The sequence below is a fragment of the Cotesia glomerata genome, linkage group LG1, assembly GCF_020080835.1.
Source record: "Cotesia glomerata isolate CgM1 linkage group LG1, MPM_Cglom_v2.3, whole genome shotgun sequence".
In the NCBI taxonomy this organism is placed as follows: Eukaryota; Metazoa; Arthropoda; class Insecta; order Hymenoptera; family Braconidae; genus Cotesia; species Cotesia glomerata.
In genome coordinates, this window is record NC_058158.1 from 31,806,799 (window position 1) to 31,831,543 (window position 24,745).

At 28.8% G+C, this 24,745-nt stretch overlaps 4 protein-coding genes and 1 long non-coding RNA gene across 11 annotated transcripts; 2 read left to right on the forward strand and 3 right to left on the reverse strand.

Annotated features, from left to right (window-relative positions):
- Positions 1–451: 451 nt before the first annotated feature.
- On the reverse strand, positions 452–1,407 carry LOC123266630 (activating transcription factor 7-interacting protein 1-like). The gene is made up of 4 exons (XM_044730959.1): positions 1,062–1,407; positions 885–984; positions 633–799; positions 452–574 (listed from the first exon to the last, which is right to left on the reverse strand). The coding sequence occupies exons 1-4, from the start codon at positions 1,086–1,088 to the stop codon at positions 479–481; spliced, it is 390 nt and encodes a 129-aa protein (XP_044586894.1). The 5' UTR covers positions 1,089–1,407; the 3' UTR covers positions 452–478.
- A 606-nt stretch (positions 1,408–2,013) lies between these two features.
- LOC123266161 (serine/threonine-protein kinase pakD-like) lies at positions 2,014–12,770 on the reverse strand. 7 transcript variants are annotated; one of them, XM_044730225.1, is made up of 14 exons: positions 12,631–12,770; positions 9,052–9,166; positions 8,589–8,969; positions 5,993–7,390; positions 5,200–5,603; positions 4,846–5,112; positions 4,175–4,768; positions 3,958–4,099; positions 3,696–3,874; positions 3,450–3,597; positions 3,274–3,359; positions 2,864–2,963; positions 2,566–2,735; positions 2,014–2,475 (listed from the first exon to the last, which is right to left on the reverse strand). In XM_044730225.1, the coding sequence occupies exons 3-14, from the start codon at positions 8,863–8,865 to the stop codon at positions 2,380–2,382; spliced, it is 3,861 nt and encodes a 1,286-aa protein (XP_044586160.1). In that variant the 5' UTR covers positions 8,866–8,969; positions 9,052–9,166; positions 12,631–12,770; the 3' UTR covers positions 2,014–2,379. The 7 variants fall into 7 exon arrangements, with proteins under 7 accessions (XP_044586160.1, XP_044586136.1, XP_044586151.1 ...); XM_044730201.1 differs by lacking the exon at positions 12,631–12,770 and adding an exon at positions 10,059–10,317; XM_044730216.1 differs by lacking the exon at positions 12,631–12,770 and adding an exon at positions 10,059–10,317 and having other exon boundaries at positions 2,014–2,218; positions 2,358–2,475; positions 8,589–9,166.
- Positions 12,771–14,141: 1,371 nt separating this feature from the next.
- Positions 14,142–21,977, forward strand: LOC123275043 (glutathione S-transferase-like). Its single transcript, XM_044742942.1, has 7 exons — positions 14,142–14,366; positions 15,014–15,151; positions 15,243–15,410; positions 15,502–15,810; positions 20,894–21,040; positions 21,137–21,304; positions 21,468–21,977. The coding sequence occupies exons 2-7, from the start codon at positions 15,019–15,021 to the stop codon at positions 21,776–21,778; spliced, it is 1,236 nt and encodes a 411-aa protein (XP_044598877.1). The 5' UTR covers positions 14,142–14,366; positions 15,014–15,018; the 3' UTR covers positions 21,779–21,977.
- Positions 21,978–22,724: 747 nt separating this feature from the next.
- Positions 22,725–24,182, forward strand: LOC123266586 (glutathione S-transferase-like). Its single transcript, XM_044730895.1, has 5 exons — positions 22,725–22,884; positions 23,005–23,163; positions 23,293–23,460; positions 23,645–23,784; positions 23,909–24,182. The coding sequence occupies exons 2-5, from the start codon at positions 23,031–23,033 to the stop codon at positions 24,074–24,076; spliced, it is 609 nt and encodes a 202-aa protein (XP_044586830.1). The 5' UTR covers positions 22,725–22,884; positions 23,005–23,030; the 3' UTR covers positions 24,077–24,182.
- LOC123266648 lies at positions 23,239–23,677 on the reverse strand. The gene is made up of 2 exons (XR_006509825.1): positions 23,597–23,677; positions 23,239–23,521 (listed from the first exon to the last, which is right to left on the reverse strand). It is a non-coding gene; the product is annotated as an uncharacterized LOC123266648 (long non-coding RNA).
- Positions 24,183–24,745: the final 563 nt, after the last annotated feature.

The window sequence follows — 24,745 nt, forward strand, 5'->3', positions numbered from 1 at the left end:
CTTTTTTTTTTATTTACTTTGTTCCAGTAACTTTTTAGGAAAACAACCGAGTTGTTAAAGAATATTGTTTTACATATTAATAAATTAAAATTTCTTCATTTTTAATAAATATTTCATTAAAATAATTTTAAAAAAAATTATATAATCTTGAAAATTCGTAACATGTCTTCTCAGTGATATTTCATTTCTTTGCTTACAGAAAAACAATCGCGACATCTTTTTGATAGTGATTTTTTCTAATACAAAATTGATTGAAATAAATGTTTATAATAAAATTTATTATTTTTAAAATAGATTATTTATTTAACACTCTTCTAAATTCTTAAACTCTTAAGTCTTATAACAAAATATAAAAACTACAATTAAATTTTTTCTCATATTGTTGAGATATAAATATAAAGAATTAAAGATTAAATTCTTATTTTAACGAGAAAATAATTGATCTGTAGAATATTTATCTATTAATAATTATTATTAATTATAAAGAAATTACACCTGGCTGACTGAATGGTCCAACTCTGGAATATTTATCAACTGCTCTTACGGCAAAATAATATTTAATACCCTTTGAAAGCTGGAAGCAAATACATTATTGGAAATTTGTCTGATTAACTATAAATAATATTTATTACCTGAGTTAAAGTACAAGCCATCGGTAATTTTAAAGCACAGATATCTCCAACTTTTTTCCACGTTGATGAAGCAGGTGCTTTTGTATTTTCTCTGTATGTATACAATTGATAACTTTCAATATCTGCATATTGATTATCGAGAGTCATGTTCCAAGAAACGACGATTCCTAATAGTAGTAATAAGATTTTTTATGAGTAATTAGTAGTTGGAAGTATTGATTGATTGCTATATTAATTTTTAAATGATCATACCAAGGCTAACTTTAGAAACTTTTAGAAATGGAACAGGTGGTGGTAATTTTAATGTCTCATCATCAGGGTAAACAATCGTTTCTGGAAGTGGTGCCGGATGCTAAAATTAATAAACTATAAACATAAGTATATGTAGATGTTGTTAATGTAATTATATGCTTCGATAATTTCATTTACCTTGTATTTTTGCGTCAAGACAACCATTGTTAGTAAAACAATTAATTAATTTGAAGTTATAAAATTTGAATTCTTAAAAATATAAAGTTTATTAATAATTAACATACAACGCGTAACGACTAACCTATGACAATAATTTTACTAAAAAGCCCATCTCTAGTATTTGCTACAAACATTGAAATGTTGCCAACACAGGAAATAAAAACACAAGTTTCTATCTAAAATTCATAGAGTTTATGTTAAATGAAAACCTAGTTTTCTGTATTTATACCTGGAGGAAATTATTATGTGCACGAAAATCGATTTACCGTGGCAGCATTTAATTTTAAAAATAGACTAACGATGACATTCAATTTAAAAAAATAAATTATATGTTAATAATTTAGGAGGATATAAAATATTTAAATGATTGTTCCATTGTTATGAATATTTATTTTCATTTGTTCATCAAATAAATATTGTTTATTATCTAGTATTGTACATTCTCATCCTCATATTTCATAATTGAAAAATTATTAATTTGTTCTATTTTTTTTTCTCGCTTAATTATTTTTGACTTTACACAGTCCCTTAAAAAATATCATTTTTAATTTAAGAAAATTCAGATTTACTAGCTTGTTTTTCAAATTGTTTAAAGTACACAATAAAATAATATAATAAATTAAACACGTGAAAAATAAGTTCATTTAATTTTCACATACGATAAACAGTATCTATTGATTATACCAAACAATTAAATTTAAAAAAAAAACAAATGAAAAAAAAACAATAAAACCAGTTAAATAAAGTTAATAATGATCTATAGAAAGAGAATTAAAATTCAACATACATTGTTTTTTTTTAATCAAACAAAATATAATCGACCGTACTTTGAACATAAAATAATGAAATATATGATACTTTTAATTTCATTTTAGAGGAACATCAAATGTAACAAATTTTAGTTTTTTTCACTAATTAAAAGAGAATGCAATTATCATTCACCCATTACTTCCATTTAAAAAAAAAAAGAGACTTACAGCCATATATTTACATCGTATGAGTATAAAAACATATCGAGAACACAGTTCCTAGTATTTTTGTAAATAAAATTGTAACCACATGTGATGGACCATTATCATTATTGTTATGAGAACTTAACTAATATATTAATATAATTAATTGTGTTGAAAACAAATATTAGATATAAAACATCTTTAACATCATTACTACAACTAGTACTAAAATTATAATTATTATACTATTAATATTATGTTATTAGTAATATATGAGTTTTTCAACACAATTAATATTAATTTAATTATTTATCACTTATTTATTACAGAGAAATGCTTCCTGGTTGACTGTACTGCCCAAGTCTAGATAAAACATCAACAGCTCGAACAGCAAAATAGTAATTATTACCTTCGGAGAACTGTGAATAATAAATAATCATAAGTAGTAATACAATCTTAATCACTTAATTAATTAAATAATGGATCGAGTAATATACATATTAAATTACCTGGGTCAATGTACAAGCCATTGGTAATGCTAATGCCCGAACATCACCGACTCTTTTCCACATAGACGTACTAGGTGCCGTTCCTACGACTTCTTGATACGCAAATAACTGATAGCTTGCTATTTCTGCGTATTTATCTGATATTGTCATATTCCAAGATAAAACAATTCCTAAAATGAAATTTGATATGATTGTTTGACGTTAATTATCAAATATTAAAATTTTAATTACTTGTTGTACAAAGAACAACATTAATAATTGATAGGTAGATTATTTTAATTAACGATAATTTACATACCAGTAGAAACTTTGGATATTTTTAATGACGGAGCAGGTGGTGGCAGTTTCGATCCCGCAACTATTGTATAAGACGGCGTTGCTGGAAGTGGTGCTGGATGCTGAAAGTTTTAAAAATTTTATTGATTTATATTGATATTCATTTCACGATTGAAGTAATAATCGTTGAAAATTAAAAAAACAAGATTAAAAAAATAATATTGAATAACTAATACATTCATAATATCACATATTCCATTCTGTCTTACTTTGTTTTTTATTTTTATTTTTACTTTCTTTTTTGGCTTCATTCTCATTATTTATATTTATATTTAAATATCACTTAAAATAATTGATTGTTAAAACTAATGTACACTGCCGATCGGCGTTTTTGTGCAATAAATAAATAATTAAAATTATAATTTATTATACCTTGGCTTTCAGAGCTGCTGATACTACACTATTTGGAGCTGTTGTTACAACTCGTAATGTTGAAGCATTTCCTAATGTTGATACAGCTAAAAATGAATAAATAAAAAATCTGTTAATGTCATTCAAGTCTTAATAATACCAACCAATAGTAGTAATATAAAGCATCAAATACTAACCCGAATACGCAATATTAGGAAATGATTGTCTGGCATTCGTTGTAACCGCCGGCCGAATCTGATGGTGATTAGTTATCAATAATTGTTGTCCGGTACCGTTGCCCTTCATGACGAATAATTGTTTAGACGAGTTCATGTTCATATTGTTCTGAAAAAAGTGAATTAATAAATAAAATAATTCTTTGTTAAGCCTGAAAATACCTAGAGGTCAAAAATAATCTCTAGTAATAAAAAAAAAATACTTACAACTAATGCAGTTGGTGTAGGACGTTCGGAAGGTTGAATGACTTTAATATTAGTAGGCTGCCCTATTGTCATAGCTGGAGCTGATTGAACTATCCTCTGGAAACGTGGCGGACCTTTTTGGATTATTGTCGCTGAAGGATCTTTAGGTGTGGGTGCAATCGCTGCTAGTGGTGGTGGTTCTAGACAGTGAAAAATTTATTTATTAATACACCATTAAACATTTTTGTACTATTTGAAAATATTAAAAAAAATATAAACATACTTTTATTCTTTTCTTCTTCTCCAGTAAGATCGATCAACGTGTTATCGTTGTTGGTGTTAGTGCTCCTTACATTTAGAACCTTCGCCGACCGGTTGATTGCATTGTGTGTGGATGTAACCACTCCATTAAACGTAATAGTTTGCTAGAGTAAATAAAAATGTTCAATTAGAACAAACCGTTATTAAATTACAGAATTATTACTACAAAAAACACTTACATTAGACAATATTTGATGATTAATAAGTTGTGCGTTTGAAGTTAATGGAAGTCGAGAATCAACTTGTTTAGAAACAACCAAAGCAGCTGGTGTAACATTTGTTACAGGTTGCGATAGTTGAATAGTCGTTTGTTGTTGTTGTTGCTGCTGCTGTTTTTGTTTTTGTTTTTGTTGTTGTTGTTGTTGTTGTTGTTGTTGTTGTTGTTGTTGTTGTTGTTGTTGTTGTTGTTGTTGTTGCTGTTGCTGTTGCTGTTGCTGTTGTTGCTGTTTTTGCTGCTTTTGGAACTGTTGCTGTTGTTGCAGTGGCAATGCTGATGCTGGTATAACTACTTGAGCTTGTTGACTTGGAATCGCATTTTGAATCGGCATTAAGCATGCTGTCGATACTACTGGTGAACTGCCCGGAGTTTCAATTTTACGCGGCGATCGTACTTTGATTCCTTTTATAGTTCTTAGAGCTGGACTGACGGCATTAGAAACATTATTAGCTGGTTCATCATTTTGCTTGACGGGATATGTAGTTACTCCATTCATAACCGGAGTTGGTTGCTGTTTACTAAGTGCTAATTGTCGCAAATTTTGCACTCCTTGATCCTATTATAAATAAAATAAAGTTATTTACGTATTCAATGGTTTAATTTATGAATCATAATCCAGTTAATCAAACTTACCGTAACAAAATTAACTTGTAATCCAACGGATCTATTAATTTTAATAGGGACTATGGGCTTATCAGTTTTTTCACTTAGTTTACGATCACTTTCGTAACGTTTTATTACCATATCAAAATCCTTAACATGTTTAGCCAATTGTTGGCATCTCGATCGCGTTGCTTCTTGGTTACGTTCTGATATTTTAGCTTGTTCACGCAGCTTTCCAATTTCATCACGCATTGTTATTGTCTCCACAATTTTTTGAACCAACAACTCTTCCAGCTCCTGGCAAAATAAATAATAATCTTCAGTAATTATTTTTGTAATATTAAACTAGATTGTACATCAATATTATTAAAAAAAAAAACTTACCTCCTGTGTGAATTTCGATAATTTTTGCTTACAATCTCGCAAAAAAAAGGTCCTAACATGTTCTAAAGGTTTTGGTTTGATTTCCGATGTGAGAATTTGCCGGAGTTCACTTTTGTCGTCGTCTTCTGCTTCTCTCTTTGGTTTTTTTAATACAGCACCAATATTAAGCGAATCGTCTTTATCAAGATAATGATTACGTTTCAATGCAGGTGGTGATGTTGATCGTGTATTATTATTACTATTACTATTATTATTATTATTATTATTATTATGACTAATAGGTTTATTGTATTGAATCAACGAGGATTGTTCACTAGATTCTGAATCACTTTCATCATTATATTTACGAATTATTTCTTGGGCTTTTTGCGCTGTTTCACGTTTTTGACGAACATTTTCTTTTTCTGTAATTAATATTATATTTTTAGTATTGAGCTTACTTTCAATAATCAAATACATTTTTTATTTACTATAACAACCGAATTCATTTGTTTTTTCAATTTCATATACATAAAAAAAAATGACAAAAAAAACAAAAAAACATCAAATAAATTAGTATAATTTTAAGCCATCTTCAGCATACTTCACAACTAACTTTAAACAAGAAGGTGTTGACAAATATGAGAAAAAATTAAGTAATTAAGGTAAGTGATAGAAAAATTCTTCAATAACTTTGTTAGTAAAAAGAAAGATATTTTTTTAACTCATACTTCAAGTAGCATAATAATAATGATAAAATAATAATAATTATAAAAAAAATAAAAATAAATTTTATATTAAGAATTTTTTTTACCTTGTCCTTGGTGAACAGTCATCTTAACAGATGAAGGACTTCTTCTTTTCTTCCTTCTGAGTTTTCTTCTCGGATGGGCATCAGTTTGAGGTTCGGTACTAGATAGTTCATTGGCATCCATTTCTGTTACCAAACTATCGTTATTTTGTGTTTCTAAGCCATTAGTAACATCTTGTGTAGTACAGTCTGCACTTTCATCGACATTGCTTAGTACTTCACCATTCTTCGGGGTTTTTTGAGAACTATCATTTATACTAGCATCATCAACTTCTGCAGCATTATTGTCAATCTCAACAATGTCTTCACTTGCATTATTTTCATCAATATCAATATCCTCGGTATCAGTTTGATCTTTCTCAGACTGTTTCGTGACGGTCGATGATGATGATGATGATGATGATGAACTAGAAGATATTGTGCTATTATCACGGAAAATTTTTTTGTTAGGACTTTCAAGACTATCTTCTGGACTGATTAAACGACGTTTAGTTCCAGGTTCAGTAGTATCCGGTTCACTATTAGACGTAAGTTTAGTAAGTGATTTAACAACAATAATATTGTTTACCTTATCTTTAACACTTTTATCTTTATTCGAATCAATTTGGCTAGTTTCACTTGATTCATTGATTTTGCTTTTATCAATGTCTTCATCAACCTCTATAGGACTATTATCGCCACCATTGGTAGCTGATTTAGAGGGCTTACTCTTTTCTGAATGACGATCGCTAGAAGTTGTTGTAACTGTCTCCATTTTTGCTGATTCTATGTGAATAATATCGTCTTCCTCTTCAATTTCTTCGTCTCCCAGCTCTTCAATCACGTGGACTTCGTCGAGTTTGTCGTCTTCAATTTCTAAAAGTACTTCTTCGCAAGTTAATGAATCACAATTATTATCGTCTTCACAATCGTCAACAGGACTATTACTGTCTTCAACGGCACTTGAATCCTTAGCTGACGATGAAATTTTCGATGTTAATGTAGATGACAATGCTGATGTTGACGTAATACTATCGTCATTTATTTCACTATTCTGCTCATCAACACTCACAATTAAATCTTTTTCATGATTTTCATTAGTCGTTTTATTTTTATTCACTTCACTTTCACCATTAACAGATAATGAATCATCCAATTTACTGTCTTTTACTTTTTCCAAACAGGATTGATCTTCTTCAATTTTAAGGTCAGAGTTATTTTCCACCTCGTTTTCTGCTTGGTCATTGACTTTAGTTTCTTCTACAACAGCTCCCTCTTGTTTAACATCTGGCTTTTCCGTTTTGTTGATACAAGTGCGACTATCACTTAACGGTTGAAATTTTTCTTCTTGGTTATCCAAATTGTTATGAGTGTCATTCATTCCATTCAAACGACCATCAACACTTGAAGAATTTGCAGTAACTGAAACATTTTTTTGGGAATTAAACCCTAGTTTAAAATTATATTTCTTATCATAAATCGAAAACGGCGATGCTGATTTAAACGACGAATAATAACGTCCACACTCAATTTTTCTACGTCTTCCATAATAGGAACTATTATTATAATAATATTTTTTATGAGCACAGGAATCAGAGTGTAATAATGAACTACCAAAATTATCACTATAGTTAATTTTATTATTGTAATATGGGTTTAATTTATTGTTATTTGGGAATGAATTTTTGAAAGCGGTGGGTGTTTGATCCATGTATATGTTAAACATGGCTTGCACTTTACTGTCATCACTCATTTTATGCTCCGTTAAGTCATAATCATCTGCAAAATCATCAACTACTATGTAAGCTTTATTATAATAGTAATGAAAATAATTATTATAATAAATTTCTCGGATAAATTGGTGATGTATTAAGATATCACTATCCGGAGCATCAACATCTGATCCTGAGTCTGTAACCAACAAGGTATAACCTCAAATTTTTTTTGGCCTGAACGCTTTTTACTGAATTATTTATATAATTTCTGTTTATAATATTATATTTATTCTCTAACGATTAATCATAAACAATTGATTAATCAATGATGATTTTATTAACCACTTAAATTTTTTAATGCTTGTAAAAGTACAAAGTTCTATTATTTTCATGGACGCTACGTGACGCTCACAAACAAATATAATATTTTAAACAATTGAAAAGAAAAAATAAAATGACCAAACTATATAATTTATACAATAAAATCATTTACCGCATTATCACCAATCCTTACATACTATTGATTAATCTTGACCAAAATTCAACTATACTATTCTTGAGACTTAAGTCTTAACAATAATAAGTATTAATTTAACCAAGATTACTCACTAATATGATTTAAAAGATTTTGAATTTGTACATTCATAAGTTATAACACATAATTAGGTCTTCCCAACTTCTGATCAAGACTAGGATCATAGATGTCATTATAAAAACTGTTTACATTCACATCTACAAGGATTTGTCAGTAATTGGTTAGTTACATAAAATATTGGTCGTTCTATAAAGTGTTAATTACAAATAGGTTATTAATGACAGAAAAAAGTAAAAATTCGTTAGTGGATGATTAATAAAAATCTACTAAAGGTTAAATATGAATATGAATTTTAGGGTTAATGACTCACCCGTTGATTCAGTCTTTAAATATTTGAGCTGATTACTAGAAGTACTAGATGTTCTTTCACTATCGTCAGCGTCGGCTTCATCATCAGACAGCCTCAAACGCAAACTATCATCGGAAAGTGCATCATCCTCATCTCCATCTTCACCAGCATCATACAACAGTTCTTCCTCTAATTTTTTACTTATCTCGTCGTTTCCACGTCCAGAGCACGATAGAGGCGAACAAAGGGCTTTAGATTCGTTCACATGCATTGTAGCCGTTTTTATTGGTTCCATCATTTACTATTAATTCAATTGTTTACAACTATACCGGTTTATTACTCGAGGTTTGTATAAAAAATAATATCAGAAACACTAGATGCTCGTTATTGGTTCAAAAGACTCTAGAATAGTAAATTTTTTTTTAATTTTTGAGATATTAAAATAGTTATCAATAGTAATGATCAAGATGAACTAATGAGTTACCTCGTAGAGGACAGTGATTATTATTTAATCTTTAATTGTTTATAAATAAAGTTGAAACTAAATATTTAACATTGTAGATGACTCTGTTTCTTTTTTCACAGAAGATCTTCAAATTCTACGACAGAAAAGAAATACCAAAATTGTACTTTATGTTGTTATTCAAAAAGTAAGGTTATTTAGTTTTTTATGACAATTGTTATAAAACTCAATTAATTGTAAGTATATGTAAATAAAAATCGCTAATGCGCGAGGCGATGTGCGCATGTTAAGAATATTCGCCAAGAGTAGGGTAGAAACACGCTGAACATATTATAATCGATCGTATGGTCGAAACTGTATATCGAAGCCGATTCAAATTTAACTTCGAGATTTCTAACCTCATTTATTTCTTTAAAATTTTCCGAATTTTTAATCAAATAATTATTCATTTATTTAACCAAATAATTAAATACTAACAATAAAACGCAAAATATATTTTTAAAACTTAGCAAAATTATTCAAGCAATTAATTTTATAAAACTGATCAATGTCTTTTTCACTAAAAATAGAAACGAAAACGAAATTTTGCCACAAATTTTCAGTGGCAATGAACTTTAAATTTTTAGGTTAATATCACTCGTCAGTTTGGACTCAAACATAGAGTTAAAAAAAATTTTTTGATCTCAGAAATTGATACATTAATTTAATCGCAAAAATAATCAACTTAAAATTTTGAGAAATAATTTTTGAAAAAATCAAAAATTTTGAACTTGAATGGAAATTTTTAATTGATTGAACATGTGCCGGCCCTGGTTTAGGAACAGCTGAAAGTAAAAGTCTGGCAAAGTTGAGCGTGTGTTCGTGGCGTCTTTCTCTGTGTGGGGAGCACAAGTACTCACTACTACAAACAACCCTACCTTGCACTTCAGAACTACTGTACTAATATATATAAATATATATACACGCCATTATTTAAAGATCAGAGTAAATAAAAAAAGAAAGATTATTGAGATAATTAAATTCTTTACCTTTAAGTCATCCATGTGTATTTACAGCTATTTACAATTAACCACCGATATACTACTAAAAATAAACAACGTGTAGCAATGCTAGCAAAGCGAATTTATCGACGGCATTGCACGTTTAACGTAGAACACTGAACCTAGGCCCCGGGGTACCACATAAACCGAACTCTACCGAGTAAACACGAAGTCAAAAAACATGGCGGTTATTATACTCTCTAAAAGGATCCATTTCGATCCACTGCTAATGCACATATATACACATTTATTTTTGACTAATCAACTATTAACTTTGTAGTTATTATTTAATTACATACGTCATTTCCTAATGACTTAATTTTTTTTTTCTATTATTCACGAAATCAATACGTATTAGCACATGAGTAGTTAGGTCATTTTCAATTTCAAAACTAGGAATTAAGTCATGAGCAATTAAGGGCAAATATTAAATAAAAAATTACTGAATTATTCAATAAGATTTTAAAAATTTTGTAGGCGTATTTCCATTTACAAACTCAAATTTCGACACCTTTAGCAGCTATGAGAGATGAAAAAAAATTTTTAATTATTTTTTGGCGCCAAAAATCAAGATAAATTTGAGTACCTTTCATGGGTCAGAAATGTGGATAAAAAATTTTTCGTTCAAATATTAGAGGCGCTGAAAATCGAGTTTCTGATGTCAAATAAAAATTATAAAAATTTTGTTCGCCTCTCTTAGTCGTGAAAGGCACTGAAACTCGAGTTTATATTAATATAAAGCTGCACTACAGCTGCTCATAATGTATTTCGGAGTATGCTGTGTTTCGTATTTAATATTGGCGCTCAAAATGAAAATTTAAAGAAACTTTCAAAATTTGAGAGTAATTTATCTTTCAATTCTTCATAATTAAATAAATAAATATTCAAATTAATTAACTCTATTTCGACGAAATAAATAATTAAAGCAATTTTATTAGCAATGGGCGATCGTTGCCAAAAAATTCTGTTCGAATCAGAATGAATTGTGATTTTAGTAGGCGTACATGAACTATAGATGGCGCCCGCATATATGTTTCCATTGATTTATTGATACGTTGTTCATGAATGTTTGCGTAATAATTTTTTATTGTAACTGTATATTATTACATAGTATCTATGTATGTTTGCATGTATGAATGTATGCACGCGTGTATGCGTGAGTAGTAAGTTTTACTATTCCATATGCATAAAATAGATGATTATCATACGAATAAAAAATTATTTTTACCATGGTGTACAGAACACCCTTCCATAAATACTTCAATGGTGAATTTTTTGCACTTATATTCATGAACAGTGTGACGTACAATTCGTAAACTAATCGATTCTGCGCGTTCACAAAATTACGCTTTGCATAATGTGATACAATGTGTACATTGATATTTAACTTTTTGTCAAGTTATTGATAATATTTTCGAAATTGTCTCACATTGGACAAGTAATAGATTATTACTTTAGACAAGAATGATTATTGCAAAATTTTCAATTATATTGTCAGCGTTCATATTTATATGGATTTGCGCCATTTGATAATGGTCACGTGGTAATGAAAAACTACTGTAGAAGGCCCCACTAGCAGTATTTGTACACACGACTATACAGCTTGTGAGAAATCGATAAGCTTTTCTAAAAACATGTATTAAATAATTGAATAGGCTCAAATAATCAATCGATGGGTTTCCAAAAATAAACGAATATCTATTTTAACCATGTTATTTACTCTACTGTCCTTCTATTTTCAGTTAATTACAACGCTGCTGAATATAATTGAAGTTCGTTATAACATATCATATGTACGCACATTTCATTTAATAATAAAACTTTGTCCTCAATGATGTGGTTGATCTTCAAATTGAATCAAGTTTCTAACGTTACGATAGTTAAACTCGACATTTTTTATTAGAAGAAAACTTCTTTTGGGCTTTCACTGCCAATAAGTTTATGCATATATTTTGTTGTAATATTATATACCTATATATAGTACGATATATACGTATCACGAACGGTAAAAATTTTCAATTTTGCATTATCTATTTCTTATGGGTTTGCATAAATTTTTTGAACTGATTCCAAATTTATATCGTGTAAATAACTAAAAATGCTTTTACTCATGTTATTTTTGATATTAATAGATATTCGAGGGTCAAAAAGTTCAAATTCATTCTAGAGCATACTAATAAACAATTAATTGTTTATGAATATGCTTTAGCATAAATGAGATTTTTAAATTTACAACCTAAGTCAATAATATATTGATATTAAGTTGAGGTTCAATCCTAACCTAAAAAACTCAAAAATTCGTAATATCATGCGATATCAAATAAAGAGCTAAAATAATATTACCCTTGTTTCGATAATGTTAATTTTTGATAAAATAAATGATAACAATTTAGTAAATGTTGTTAAAAATAGGTGATAATTATGAAAAATGTACAGTTCAAGGGTATGCGCATTCCACCTCTACCCGATAAGTCTTATAACATACGCCGTCCAATGAGATCTTACGAAATAATCATTATTAGTACAATATTAGTAAAATACAAGAATAAATAATACTTACATTAAATCAGGATACTGTAGACGTAATATTAACAATACGAGTATTTGAAAACTATTTTTAAAATAAAAAAATTTCACACGCGGTGAATGAAGTTTCAGCCAAGTTGGACGCGCAATGTGCTGTATCCGACCATCTACGCAACTCAGCAAAATCCGAACAGGCTGATGCGACGTTGCCAGACTATACAACGTTGCAATCGTTTAATGTGGTTTACCTAACAATAAATTTCAATATTTCTGCTAACTACTTATTATTATTATAACAATTTTAATTATTTTTATGAATATTACATAAGAATATATATATATATATATACGTAATTTTAAATAGTTTTTATTAAATTTTGACTTCTTTTTTCTATATTTTTAATATTTTCCAAAAGTTCAAGTTCAATTTTTGGCCACCTACAATTTTCGCGCATGCGCAATACATTTTTTGGAAATTATTTTATCTTTTTGACATTTTTTAATTTATATGAAAATTCCACATTAGAGCGGTATTTGCATACCGATATTCTAAAAGTATGTCATTATTTTTTGCCGTATTGATAGTTTGCAGTCCACAATTTTGAGCAAACTATCTAATAATCGATAGTGCTGAAGTAACAAGTAACGTAAAGTCGTTTAGTTTATTAACTTTATTATTGTTAAAAATAATTTTTTTGTCGTTTTTTCATCCTAATGAAAGATCGATATATTCAACTTTGGATACTATACGATTTTTTGACTCATAATTTCGGGTATCATTGGCTTTAGGAAAATGTTTACATGCAAAAATTCAGCATATAAGTGGGATAATTTTTTTTTTTTTGGCAAATTAAGTAAATAAACATAAAAATACTTTATTAGATCAGTAAGGAGACATTTTTTTAAGAAATAATGTGTAGTATCCAAGCAAAACGTGGTGGCGCTATCTGCTATCTTACTTTTATATATACATTGCAGAAGTACGCAGGCGCGACTTTCTGTCTTTTATAATTGTTAATTATTTGGAAATTACATATATATTTATAAATGTACTTCTGCAAAAATAACTAGCTTTAGTCGGGGTTTTTGGACCTGAAGATTTCATGCAAAAAGTTTTTGCATGTTAATTATCATTTAACTCAACAACAATTGAGCGCTAATTACCAACTAATTGGTGATCGTATAAAATAATCCATTGACTCGATAGCTTAAAAAAAATTAATTAAAATCATATGCATATTCATTCTTTGAATTTATGATTGGTTTTCAGAGCTTACTGTAGCACAGCCTTGAGTGAAGCTTTCAGGAATAGCGTTCAGAATGAGTTACAGGCATGGATATGATTGTGGGACTTGCTGAGAATCTCTGAGCAGTATTCAACATTTTACAATGTGGTGACGTCAGTGAGGCTCAGTACAACCAGCGGCTTCTCGCTGGTGTATTTGCATTCTGAACTTTACAAGTTAACTGGATTTCAAATATGCATGTGGTAGTGACTCTTGAATGGTGCTGTAGAGACAAAAAACCAGCACCAATACATGTACCACCGAACGTACATGTTGAACAGCGAGAGGGGATACTTTTGTGCGCCTCTATGGGTGTCTACTGTACTACTTGAGTCACTTGACGATAGATCGTTGAAATAGTATAGTTAAAACTAGCCGGCACTTTTTTTCAGCTTCAGTTTATTCTGTCATTGATTGCCGTCGTAATATACATTTGCTAAGCGACACTTGTTTTGCTAATTATTGGTAGTTATTGAATATTTCTGTAAGTACTCATTGATTTTAATTAGTATTAAAAAAAAATCGATACTTGATTATTAATTATTTTATTATTTTCATTGAATAAATGTTTAGATTCTGACTTTCAGTTTTGGACGCCACTTTAGTGTAATGCCGGTATATTTGATGCATCTAGATCATTGATCTCATTTGATCGTTTCTGTAATTTTTTTTTGATTTATGGTTTCAATATTTTCATTTCATTTAATTCTGTTTGTTTTAATAACTAATTGACCTGTCTTGAATCTTAGACTTATTTATTTTTTTTTTTTCGTATCAATAACGGCTTATGATTATTATTGTACTTCTGTTAGGTTTTATTATCTGATAATCACAAAAATTTTACAGTTTTCTATTAAAATTTTTCATTAATTAACTTTCTATGTAAATTAAATTAGTTTAAATTATTTATTTTATTTTGTTGAAAAAAAACTTATCTTCGATTTTTGAGTTATAAAATATTGCTTCAATTAGCGTACCATATTTCGAACATTCTTAAAAAGTCTTATCATTACATTCTTATCTAAAACAATCATTAAGAACTGATGATATCATTGTATCACTAATAGTATTATTTTTTAATTTTTAATCATATAATAATTTAATCTTGATAACTTTCTGTTATAATTACAGCAATAATGTCGAGCTACAAGTTGACTTACTTCCCACTAAAGGCATTGGCCGAGCCCATCCGCTTTATTTTGAGCTACGGGGGTGTGGAGTTTGAAGATGATCGTTTCGACAGAAATGATTGGCCCAAAATCAAGCCAAGTGAGTTGATATTTATTAATTGATAATATTTTTACTATAAATATTTATTAATATTTTAGAAAATTACTACAGCGAAAAATTTTCCTTCTAGCTATGCCATTTGGTCAAGTACCAGTGCTCGAAATCGATGGCAAAAAGGTGAATCAATCCACAGCGATTTGTCGTTACTTAGCTAAGCAATACGGTCTTGCTGGTAAAGATGACTGGGAGAACCTTGAAATAGATGTTGCTGTTGATAACATCCATGACCTTCGTGCAAGTAAGCTTCTCTAAAACACTAAAACCATGAATAGTATTTTATATATATTTATATCAAAGGAATCCAACTAATGCTCAATTTTTAATCATAGAAATTGGTGCTTATCATTACGAGTCACACCCAGAAGCAAAAGAAGCGAAACGTGAACCATTGATGAAGGAACAACTTCCATTTGCCTTAGATCGCTTGGACGAACAAGTCAAGAAAAACGGAGGATACTTCGTTGGTGGTAAATTAACATGGGCTGACATGGTATTCGTCGCTTTGTTGGATTACTTGAACTTTATGACTAAATTTGACATTACTGAAAAGCATGAGAATTTGAAGGCTCTCAAAGAAAAAGTTCTTGTTCTGCCGAAGATCAAGGCTTGGGTTGAAAAACGCCCTCAGACTGAGTGTTAAGCATTTATCAAAAGAAAGATTTTTTTTTTTTATATTGAATAATATTTGCTACACGAGGCTCAGCATTTTTCCATTTGTACTTTTTCATTATTAATTTTCCACTTTTTTTAAATATTAAAATTATATTCTGAAAGACATTAATACAGAAATAATATTTGTATTGGCCAATGTTGAATTATTTAGAGAATATTTTAATAAATATTTTGTACCATTAAGCATTTTATTTTCTTCTATAATCCTGAAGCTGATTTTAAATTAGTAGATGTATTATAATGGATTTATAATGAATAGCTCACGAGATCTTTGATAAAGAAAAAAAAAAAAACAGGAGATAATAACTACTTACTCGAAACAAGCAATTGAATGATTCATATTTGTCTATTATTCAATTATACATTATTTTCTCAAATTATTTCTTTTGAGGTCACGTATTCATTGGAATTTATAATTTCTCAGAAACATTTCGCTTATCGAAATAATAAAGATCAGATTACAAATATAGATTTAGACAATTAATATTTATCAAGAAATCTACCAATTTTGTTAATGATAATCACTTGTCCTTGGGATTAAGATACTTAGCTAGAACAAAAGCGCTAAGTACTTAAAGCGCTTCTACTTAAAGAAGAAATTAAAACCTGAAAAAAAAATTTTCCTTTAAAATTTCAAGCAGTTTATTAAATTTTTTTGCTAGCTGATTATTTTTTTTTTATTTCTATATTTTCCGCTGAATTAGTATATTTACTTAAATATTTTTAAGTAAGTATTCAAATAACTTTTAACAAGTGTTTTTTTTTTTTTATATAATCTTTATTATTTAATGACGTAATAGATATTTTTAATAAATAAATAAGAAGCTTACTGTATTAGCTTCCGTGTAGGGTATTATGAAGTTTTTATATTGATTCAATCATATTTATTACATTATATTTCATCGCGAGATCCTTCAAAGTCAAAGAAGCATATCATAAGTAATAAAATATTCGTCGTTTAAAAATAACACTCAATAAATTACGACATTAAATAGAACGACTTATAGTATAATATTATACTTATATTTTTTATTTGAGATAAAAAAATCAATACAAATAAAAACTACTTGATAACTCGGTCTTATTATACAAATGGATATAGTTTAGAGTATTAATCTCCATTAAATCGACAGCGAACAATGTGTTTTTTGTTTGGCAGTGTCATAACATCAAATGATGATTGTTGTGGGAGTATAATATAGAATAACAGTTTAAAAAAATAGACAATGAGTTACTATGTAAAATGATTACTGCTTTTTAAATAACAGCCATTGTTATAAAACATGATTATACAAATTTCAGTTCTAATTTACTATTTACAAATTACTCTAGCGATAACAAAACATTTTATATTGCCAAGATAAATTTTCTATCAGAAGTTTAAAAAAATAAAGTAACAGTTATCTCAAAAACTATAAAAATTTTTAATCGATAATTAAACAGTCTACAAATATTTATATAATTCTGATTTAATTGTGCAAGTCATATGTATGGCATTTGAGTTAAAACATAATTGTGAATCATAAATCTAACACACATGTCGTAGTTATTAAACTTTTACAGCATTAAGGAGGTATTACCCTACAACGGTTCTCAACTTTCAGAAAAATTTCCCCCCCATATGCCCCAATGTAAAGCATTATAACTACAATATGAAGTAGTTGAGATGCAGTACACTTTTGCGCCTCCTCTCACATGCGCAGAAGTAGAAAAATAATCCTACTGCGTCTTTTTTTGACTTGGCTACGTTGCATTCTCGCTCAGAATTGTTTGCCCCTTACGACATGTTTTGTAGAAAAATTTAATCCGAACAAAAACAGTTTCACTGTAAAAAAATCGCGCCAAGTCCACGTTCATAAGACTTAAGAAAAAAAAAAATTTTTTTTTTCTTTACAAAAAGATATAAAATAGAAAAATTAAAAAATCCAAGTAACCGATATGATTGTATATGATTTTCGGAAATTAAAAAAAATTTTGTTGTAAATTTAAAAATTAAGAAAAAGATTTTGGAACGTATTTAGTGTGCGTGGTTGCAAAATATTTTACTTTTCATGAAATTCGTAAAATCTATTTACTAGGACTTTAAAAAAATTGAAATACACAATGACGCACACCAAGTATGTTCCAAAATTTTTTTCTTAATTTTTAAATTTACAACAAAATTTTTTTTAATTTCCGAAAATCATATACAATCATATCGGTTACTTGGATTTTTTAATTTTTCTATTTTATATCTTTTTGTAAAGAAAAAAAGAAATTTTTTTTTTCTTAATAGTCTTATGAACGTGGACTTGGCGCGATTTTTTTACAGTGAAACTGTTTTTGTTCGGATTTCAGTATTTTTTGTAATTATAATAAAAATTTGCAATTGGTACCAACTTAAATCTCAAGTTGGCTGCATTTTTATAGCAAACTATCCCCTTGAAGCTACAGTTTATGTAAAAATAATTGCAGCGCACCCTGGCGGGTGTAGATGCAAGCTGTGAAATTTATTTTTTTAACTGTAGTTTCCCATCTATTGGAGGATTACCATGCATTGTCGAATTACTTAGTCTGTGGCATGTCACTTTTTACATCGAAAAAAAGTCAGGATCGAAATTTTTGAGCTTGCTATAGTTTGTGCTGATAAAATTTAATAATTTCAAGTAGATTAATTGTTATAATTGAATATAATTAATTGATATCAGTAAAATAAAGTATGAATTACTGTTATAATATAAAATTTAGGAACAAGAAGTACCGTAGAATTAAATAAAATTTTGCAACCTCGAAATACCGTTCTGCTTACAGTAAACACACTCGGTAGTCTGGCGCTCCGTTTACAACGGATTTGAACGGAACTTGGCGCCAGATTCTACCGAATCTGTGGATCGGTAGTTTGGCGCTCCGTTTACAACGGACTTGAACGGAACTTAGCGCCAGATTCTACCGAATCTGTGGATGTTTTGAAATAATTTTGAGGTTACGTATAGTTGGAGACTGCAAATAATAAATAATGACTTCGCGGCTAAAGAATGGCAGATTTTACTTTAGCAATATTTCGATCGGTCTTGAGTGATAGAAAAGGTCCTGGTAAATTTAAATTAGAGAGTCTCAGTCAAGATTTTTTAAAATATTCAGATGATGAACAACAATCATTTCATGATACAGCTTATGACGTTCTAACTTTACAAAATTTAGTCGAAATATTAAATTTAAAAAATAATTTATTCACTTGTTATAAAAAATGTGACGTTTATTTGCAAGAACTATCTGATGCAAATAAAACAAAACATAATTTAAAAGTATTAACAGACTTGAAAGATATTATTTCGTTGAATATGTGTAAAAAATTAGCTATGAATGATATTTCAGTTGATTCTTTGAAACAAATATTTAAACAAGGAAGTGATGAAGCTATCGTGCAATTGTTTACTGAAAAAGTAAATAACAAAAAAGAAAGATATTATAAAGAACGTCTTAGACTTTTTAAAAAAATTACTAAAAAACTCAGTTAAGAAACCAAAAAAAAATAATTTGAAAAATTATTATATTTATATTGTAGCTATATTCTTGATTTATACTATTTATTATTTTACATATTTATTTTTCCTATACAGTAAATTTGTGCTTAACCTATATCCAATAAATTTTTATAGTTATTTGAATCTGTTGGGCTTCTACTGTATTTTGAACTTCCCGCGCAGTGCAACGTTGCCAAGTCACTATCTCTCACTTATTAAGTTATAAGAGAACGCTTGAAAATCATTAAAGTAACAAACTTTGAACATTGTTTATAAAAAAATTAATACCGCTCGTTTATGTTTTTTTTTTTTTTCAAAAAAAATACTTGTTATAACTTCAATTAAATATTCTCAGTTTTTAAAAAAAATCCTAAGAAAAGTATGGTTGTTATTCAATAAAATGTTCGCTCTAACTACGGTCAGGATAGGGAATACATGTTAAATGTACGATTTTTAATTGCTAATATTTCGAAAATTAACACCGCAAGGACTATTAAAAAAAATGTATTCATATAGAGGACACTTAGAAGTACGCGTATTCAAAAATTGAGGAATATTGTAAGAAAAGTGATTTTTCACCATACCTCCTTAAATATGTAATTAGTTCACATATGTAATTAGTAATGGGCGTTAATTTTTCTGGCACTATTCGAGTCATCTGACGTTTATTTATTCAACTAGAGTTATTTGTACTCTAAGTATAGCTCAAATACTTAAATTTACGTTGTTTTTTTATGGCAATTGCAGCCGGCCTTTAAAGGAGATTTTGCTGATAGTTATTTTGCGAGGTTCAATCCAGTGAGTACCGATCGATCTGTACTCTCGTCAGTTATCAGTTGAAACTTACTGACTACGGATTAGCTTCAAGATTAATTAATTAATTAATTATTTGAGTAATAGATAATAATTACTAATACTTTATAAGAATAATGTTGCGAAAAGTTTTCAATGCTGTTGCTACGCGCTATCAACAAATAGCGTACACTGCTGGTAGGTCGTTGACCCTTACTTTTTCGTTGTATTCCCCATAGTTTTTGATAAATTCATACATCTATAAATTCAATGATAAAACAATATTTTTTATCATAAACTTTTACATTTTAATTAAATATTTCCCGTATTTTTTTGCATTTTCAAATTTAATTTAAATTCATCATTATTGTTTTTATCTAATGGTATTTTATTTTTTGTTTCCTCCTTGATTCCACCAGAATACAATTTAATTAAAATAGGAATGACTTGAAATATATCCTTGTGTACTCTACTAACTATTTTTTGTGAAACTGCTCTAAGAAATGAAAATTTTTTCTTCCTTGCAACAATCTATAATAGTGGTAAGTAAAAAAAATAAAAAAAAAAAACAAACAATAATATAATTGATTACGATAACGTTTTTAAACATATCAGAATAGAAAAAAAAAGTCTTTATAGTTCGATTGCATTTACCTTATCAATTGCAAATAGTGTGTTTTTTTTGTTTTTCTTAAGATAATTTTAAGTTCGCTTAAGATAATTGAATTAATTTAGTAAATTTTTATTTCGATAGTTGCAGTAAAACCACAACCGAAGTTTAAGCTAACATATTTTCCATCAAAAGCATTGGCCGAGCCCATTCGTTTTATCTTTAGCTATGCGGGTGTGGAGTTCGAAGACCACCGCTTTGAACGAGACAATTGGCTGAACATTAAACCCAGTGAGTATTTATCTATAAATAGAATAAAAATAATTATAGAATAATTAATTGTAAAAAAAAATGTAATTAATGAAAATTTACTCATTTTTAAAATAGCCATGCCGTATGGCCAAGTACCGGTACTCGAGATAGATGGAAAAAAAATAAATCAATCAGTAGCAATTTGCCGTTATTTAGCGAAACAATATGACCTTGCGGGTGAAGATGATTGGCAGAATCTGAAAATAGATGCTACTGTTGAAACCATACACGATATTCGTGCAAGTAAGTCTGTTAGTCATTTACTTTTTACTATCAACACCAGCATAGAAATGTTTGAACAACAATGCATGGCCGTAAATATAGATATCATCAATTCCAACTTAAAATGATTCTTATCTATCTAGAACTGTTACAAATATAATTATTAAAAATTATTTGATTGCAGAGATAGCTGCATATCACTATGAACCTCATCTTGAAGCTAAAGAAGCCAGATATGAGCCATTAGTTACTGAAATTCTTCCGTTCTACTTGTCACGATTGGACGCTCAAGTAAAAAATAATGGCGGATTTATGATAGACGGAAAATTGACTTGGGCTGATTTGGTATTCGTAGCTTTGTTGGATTATTTAAACTTTATGGCAAAGTTTAATATTACAGAAAAGTATGAAAATCTGACAGCTCTCAAGCATAAGATTCTCGATATTCCAAACATTAAATCCTGGATTGGCAGACGTCCCCAAACTGAGCAATGAATTCTGTACAATATAATTATATAAGTCGGAAGACCATATTTGCATTTCCTTTTTACATTCATTATACTTAAGATATTAAAATTAATATTAATATACTGTAATTTGCAATTTGTAAGAGTACAAATAATTATTACACTCACACACAAATACACTTATAAACCTCATTAATTAACTATAAATAAAGATTTTATATCAATAAGATGTTGTTTTTAAACTTTATTATTAATGAAATGACGCGCTATAAAATGTTAATCAATTATCTCAGACCTTCAACATCCGTGCGAAGAATATATATTCATCTCTGCGCAAAATGAATAGAAGTATATTATTCTATTCAATATATACACATATATATTGAATGTACGTACAATTACAACATCCTCACGTGATTATTGAAAAGGAACGTAATAAAATAAATGTACTTTGTTTTTCCATAATTACACTTACAAAGGCCGTGTAATTGTTACAAGTTTAAATTTTTTCTTAACTCTGTAATTAGCATTTACTTTTTAATTAATGGCATTGGTTGAGAAAATTTTCATGATTCATCCCGTAGCTCATATCAATATCGGGAACACAAATGAAATTTTTTCAATAAAAAATGACTGAATATTGATTTAAAAAAATATAATAAGCATCAATTTTTATCCAACCGACAGCGAACAATAAGCGTTGTCTCTGAGTATTAAGATTATTGCTATTATTATTATGATCATCATACAGCCGTAGATTGCTATGGGATTAGTGAATGCAGAATATAGCACAGAGTATACATAATAGACACGAACAAGGCTTATAACATGCAAAATGAAAAAAGACAATGAGTCAGCGTTGTGCGAAACAATTATACCCTGTTTTTAAGTATAGAGGGGATTATTAGAGAAGATAACATGATAGTAATAATAATAATAGTAAAAATAAGGACGATATGCCGATGGTGATGTAACTAGTGTTTTAGCTTGTATTCAATAACACTCTAAAGCCGGGTTCTATACTCAGACTGCGAAATATACGCGAGTCAGTTGGAATCCAAGTGTTCTCACATCAAGACCTGATATTACTGTCTCCGCTGAAACCCGGATATTTAATCATATCCTTCGTTCCATGTACGTATCACGGCTTTGCGATTTACACGACTAAATTTATTGCGTTATATAATAAAATTTTTATTAAAAAATATTGGTACCTCATATTTATTAATCCTGTGTAAATATTTATTTTTGTAGATTGAATAATTGAATTGTGATTGAAAATGCCGACTTACAAGCTCTGGTATTTCAACCTTACCGGTTTGGGTGAGCCTATCCGTTTGATGTTAAGCTACAACAACATTCCATTTGAGGACAAACGGATAGAATTTGATGAGTGGCCCAAGTACAAAGATCGTAAGTATTTTTATTAAATTATATTTTTATTTACTTTATTATTCCAAAGTTTGTAAAAGTTAAAAAATTTTTGAATGATTGGAGGGTATTTATTAAATTTATTTCTAACAAAGTGTAATAATATTGTAGAAATGCCCTTGGGTCAGATGCCAGTCCTTGAGATCGATGGGAAAAAGTATAATCAATCAAAAGCGGTAATGCGTTGCTTGGCGAAGAAATTTGGCCTCTATGGTTCATCTGATGAAGAAGCATGGGAAATTGACGCCACTGCAGATGCTATCGATGATCTGAGAATCCGTAAGATGCAATTTTATTTTATTTTATTTTATATGTATTATGTATTATAAATCGACTTTCCCTAGACGACAGTATATATTATATTTTATTTTAATATTATTATTATGTATAAATTTTTTGTATATTATATACTTACTACCCTTTTACACCGGCTTATAGCCTTATAAATCATTTTTTTTGTCAGCTCTGTCGACTTACCATTGGGAAGAAAATCCAGACTTCAAGGCAAAACTCAAGGAACCTGCTTTCAAAAAAAAGGAAATGCTGATGGCTAAGTTTGAAGAGCAGGTGAAGAAGAACGGAGGATTCTTTGTCAATAAGAAGGTATGATTTTTTTAGTCTTATTTTAATTAAGATAGATAAAACAACTATTTATTCTAATTTATGTATTTTAAGTATTTAGCTGTGGGCTCTGTTTATTTTATTTATTTGTTCATTTATTCTACAGATGTCGTGGGCGGATTTACTTTATGCAGGCTACACCGACTATCTTTCTAATGTTCTCGGTCACGATTTAAATAAGGATCACCCGGAACTTAAGAAACTCGTGGATAAAATCCGAGCTCATCCCGGCGTCAAGGCTTATTTGGATAAACGCCCGAAAACTTCGCTGTAAAATACTAAATCGTACCAAACGGTGTTCAATATTTTGCACATTAAACTTTATTGTCTTCTATAATCGATTTATGTTTTTCAAATAATAATTACTACTTTGCATACTATTTTGTCTGCGTATTTTTTTATATTCTAGCCTACATATTTTTTGAGATGAGTATCGAATTTTATCTGTGTTATAAAACTAAAGAATGTAAATTTACACTGATCTTTTTTTACTGCCTTTGAAAAATTATTTTTTTTACAACATTTTAAAATCTAAACTGTTTTTAAAATTACAATATTTTTTTAGTGTTTAAATAATAATAATTTACATTATTGAAAAATTTCCATTGAAACTTTCATCATGAATTGTATTTTTTCATCATCATTAGAAAAAACTTGTCGATCCTTGATATTATTGATACCTTTTTGCGTCATCCAGTTCTATAGTATGTTAATCCAAGTAATATGATCAAAAATCAATATACCGTGCAATTTCAGTCTCCGTTACTTCATTTTATCCATAGCTTGAAGGTTAAAACTACTTTTCATATAAAGCTTTTCTTACTTGAACATTTTTGAATTTCATCAACTTGAAGAAACTTTATTTTTATATTTTTCTGAAAAGTTTTACTTGTTTGCTGCATAACCATCAAAGTACTTTTTGTTTACTGAGATAAAATAACAC

Bases quoted from the DNA above. Each gene is read 5' to 3' on its own strand.
- LOC123266161 (XM_044730225.1), bottom strand. From the start codon at position 8,865: ATGATGGAACCAATAAAAACGGCTACAATGCATGTGAACGAATCTAAA. The intron at 5,113-5,199 runs GTAAGTTTTTTT...TTATTTTGCCAG, and splicing joins TATCGAAATTCACACAGGAG to GAGCTGGAAGAGTTGTTGGT. The intron at 3,360-3,449 runs GTTAGTATTTGA...ATTCATTTTTAG, and splicing joins TCCTAATATTGCGTATTCGG to CTGTATCAACATTAGGAAAT.
- LOC123266586 (XM_044730895.1), top strand. From the start codon at position 23,031: ATGCCGACTTACAAGCTCTGGTATTTCAACCTTACCGGTTTGGGTGAG. The intron at 23,461-23,644 runs GTAAGATGCAAT...TTTTTTTGTCAG, and splicing joins TATCGATGATCTGAGAATCC to CTCTGTCGACTTACCATTGG. The intron at 23,785-23,908 runs GTATGATTTTTT...TTTATTCTACAG, and splicing joins GATTCTTTGTCAATAAGAAG to ATGTCGTGGGCGGATTTACT.
- LOC123266630 (XM_044730959.1), bottom strand. From the start codon at position 1,088: ATGGTTGTCTTGACGCAAAAATACAAG. The intron at 985-1,061 runs GTAAATGAAATT...TATTAATTTTAG, and splicing joins TCTTGACGCAAAAATACAAG to CATCCGGCACCACTTCCAGA. The intron at 800-884 runs GTATGATCATTT...TACTACTATTAG, and splicing joins AGTTTCTAAAGTTAGCCTTG to GAATCGTCGTTTCTTGGAAC.
- LOC123275043 (XM_044742942.1), top strand. From the start codon at position 15,019: ATGTCGAGCTACAAGTTGACTTACTTCCCACTAAAGGCATTGGCCGAG. The intron at 15,811-20,893 runs AAGCATTTATCA...TTATTTCGATAG, and splicing joins ACGCCCTCAGACTGAGTGTT to TTGCAGTAAAACCACAACCG. The intron at 21,041-21,136 runs GTGAGTATTTAT...TTTTTAAAATAG, and splicing joins TTGGCTGAACATTAAACCCA to CCATGCCGTATGGCCAAGTA.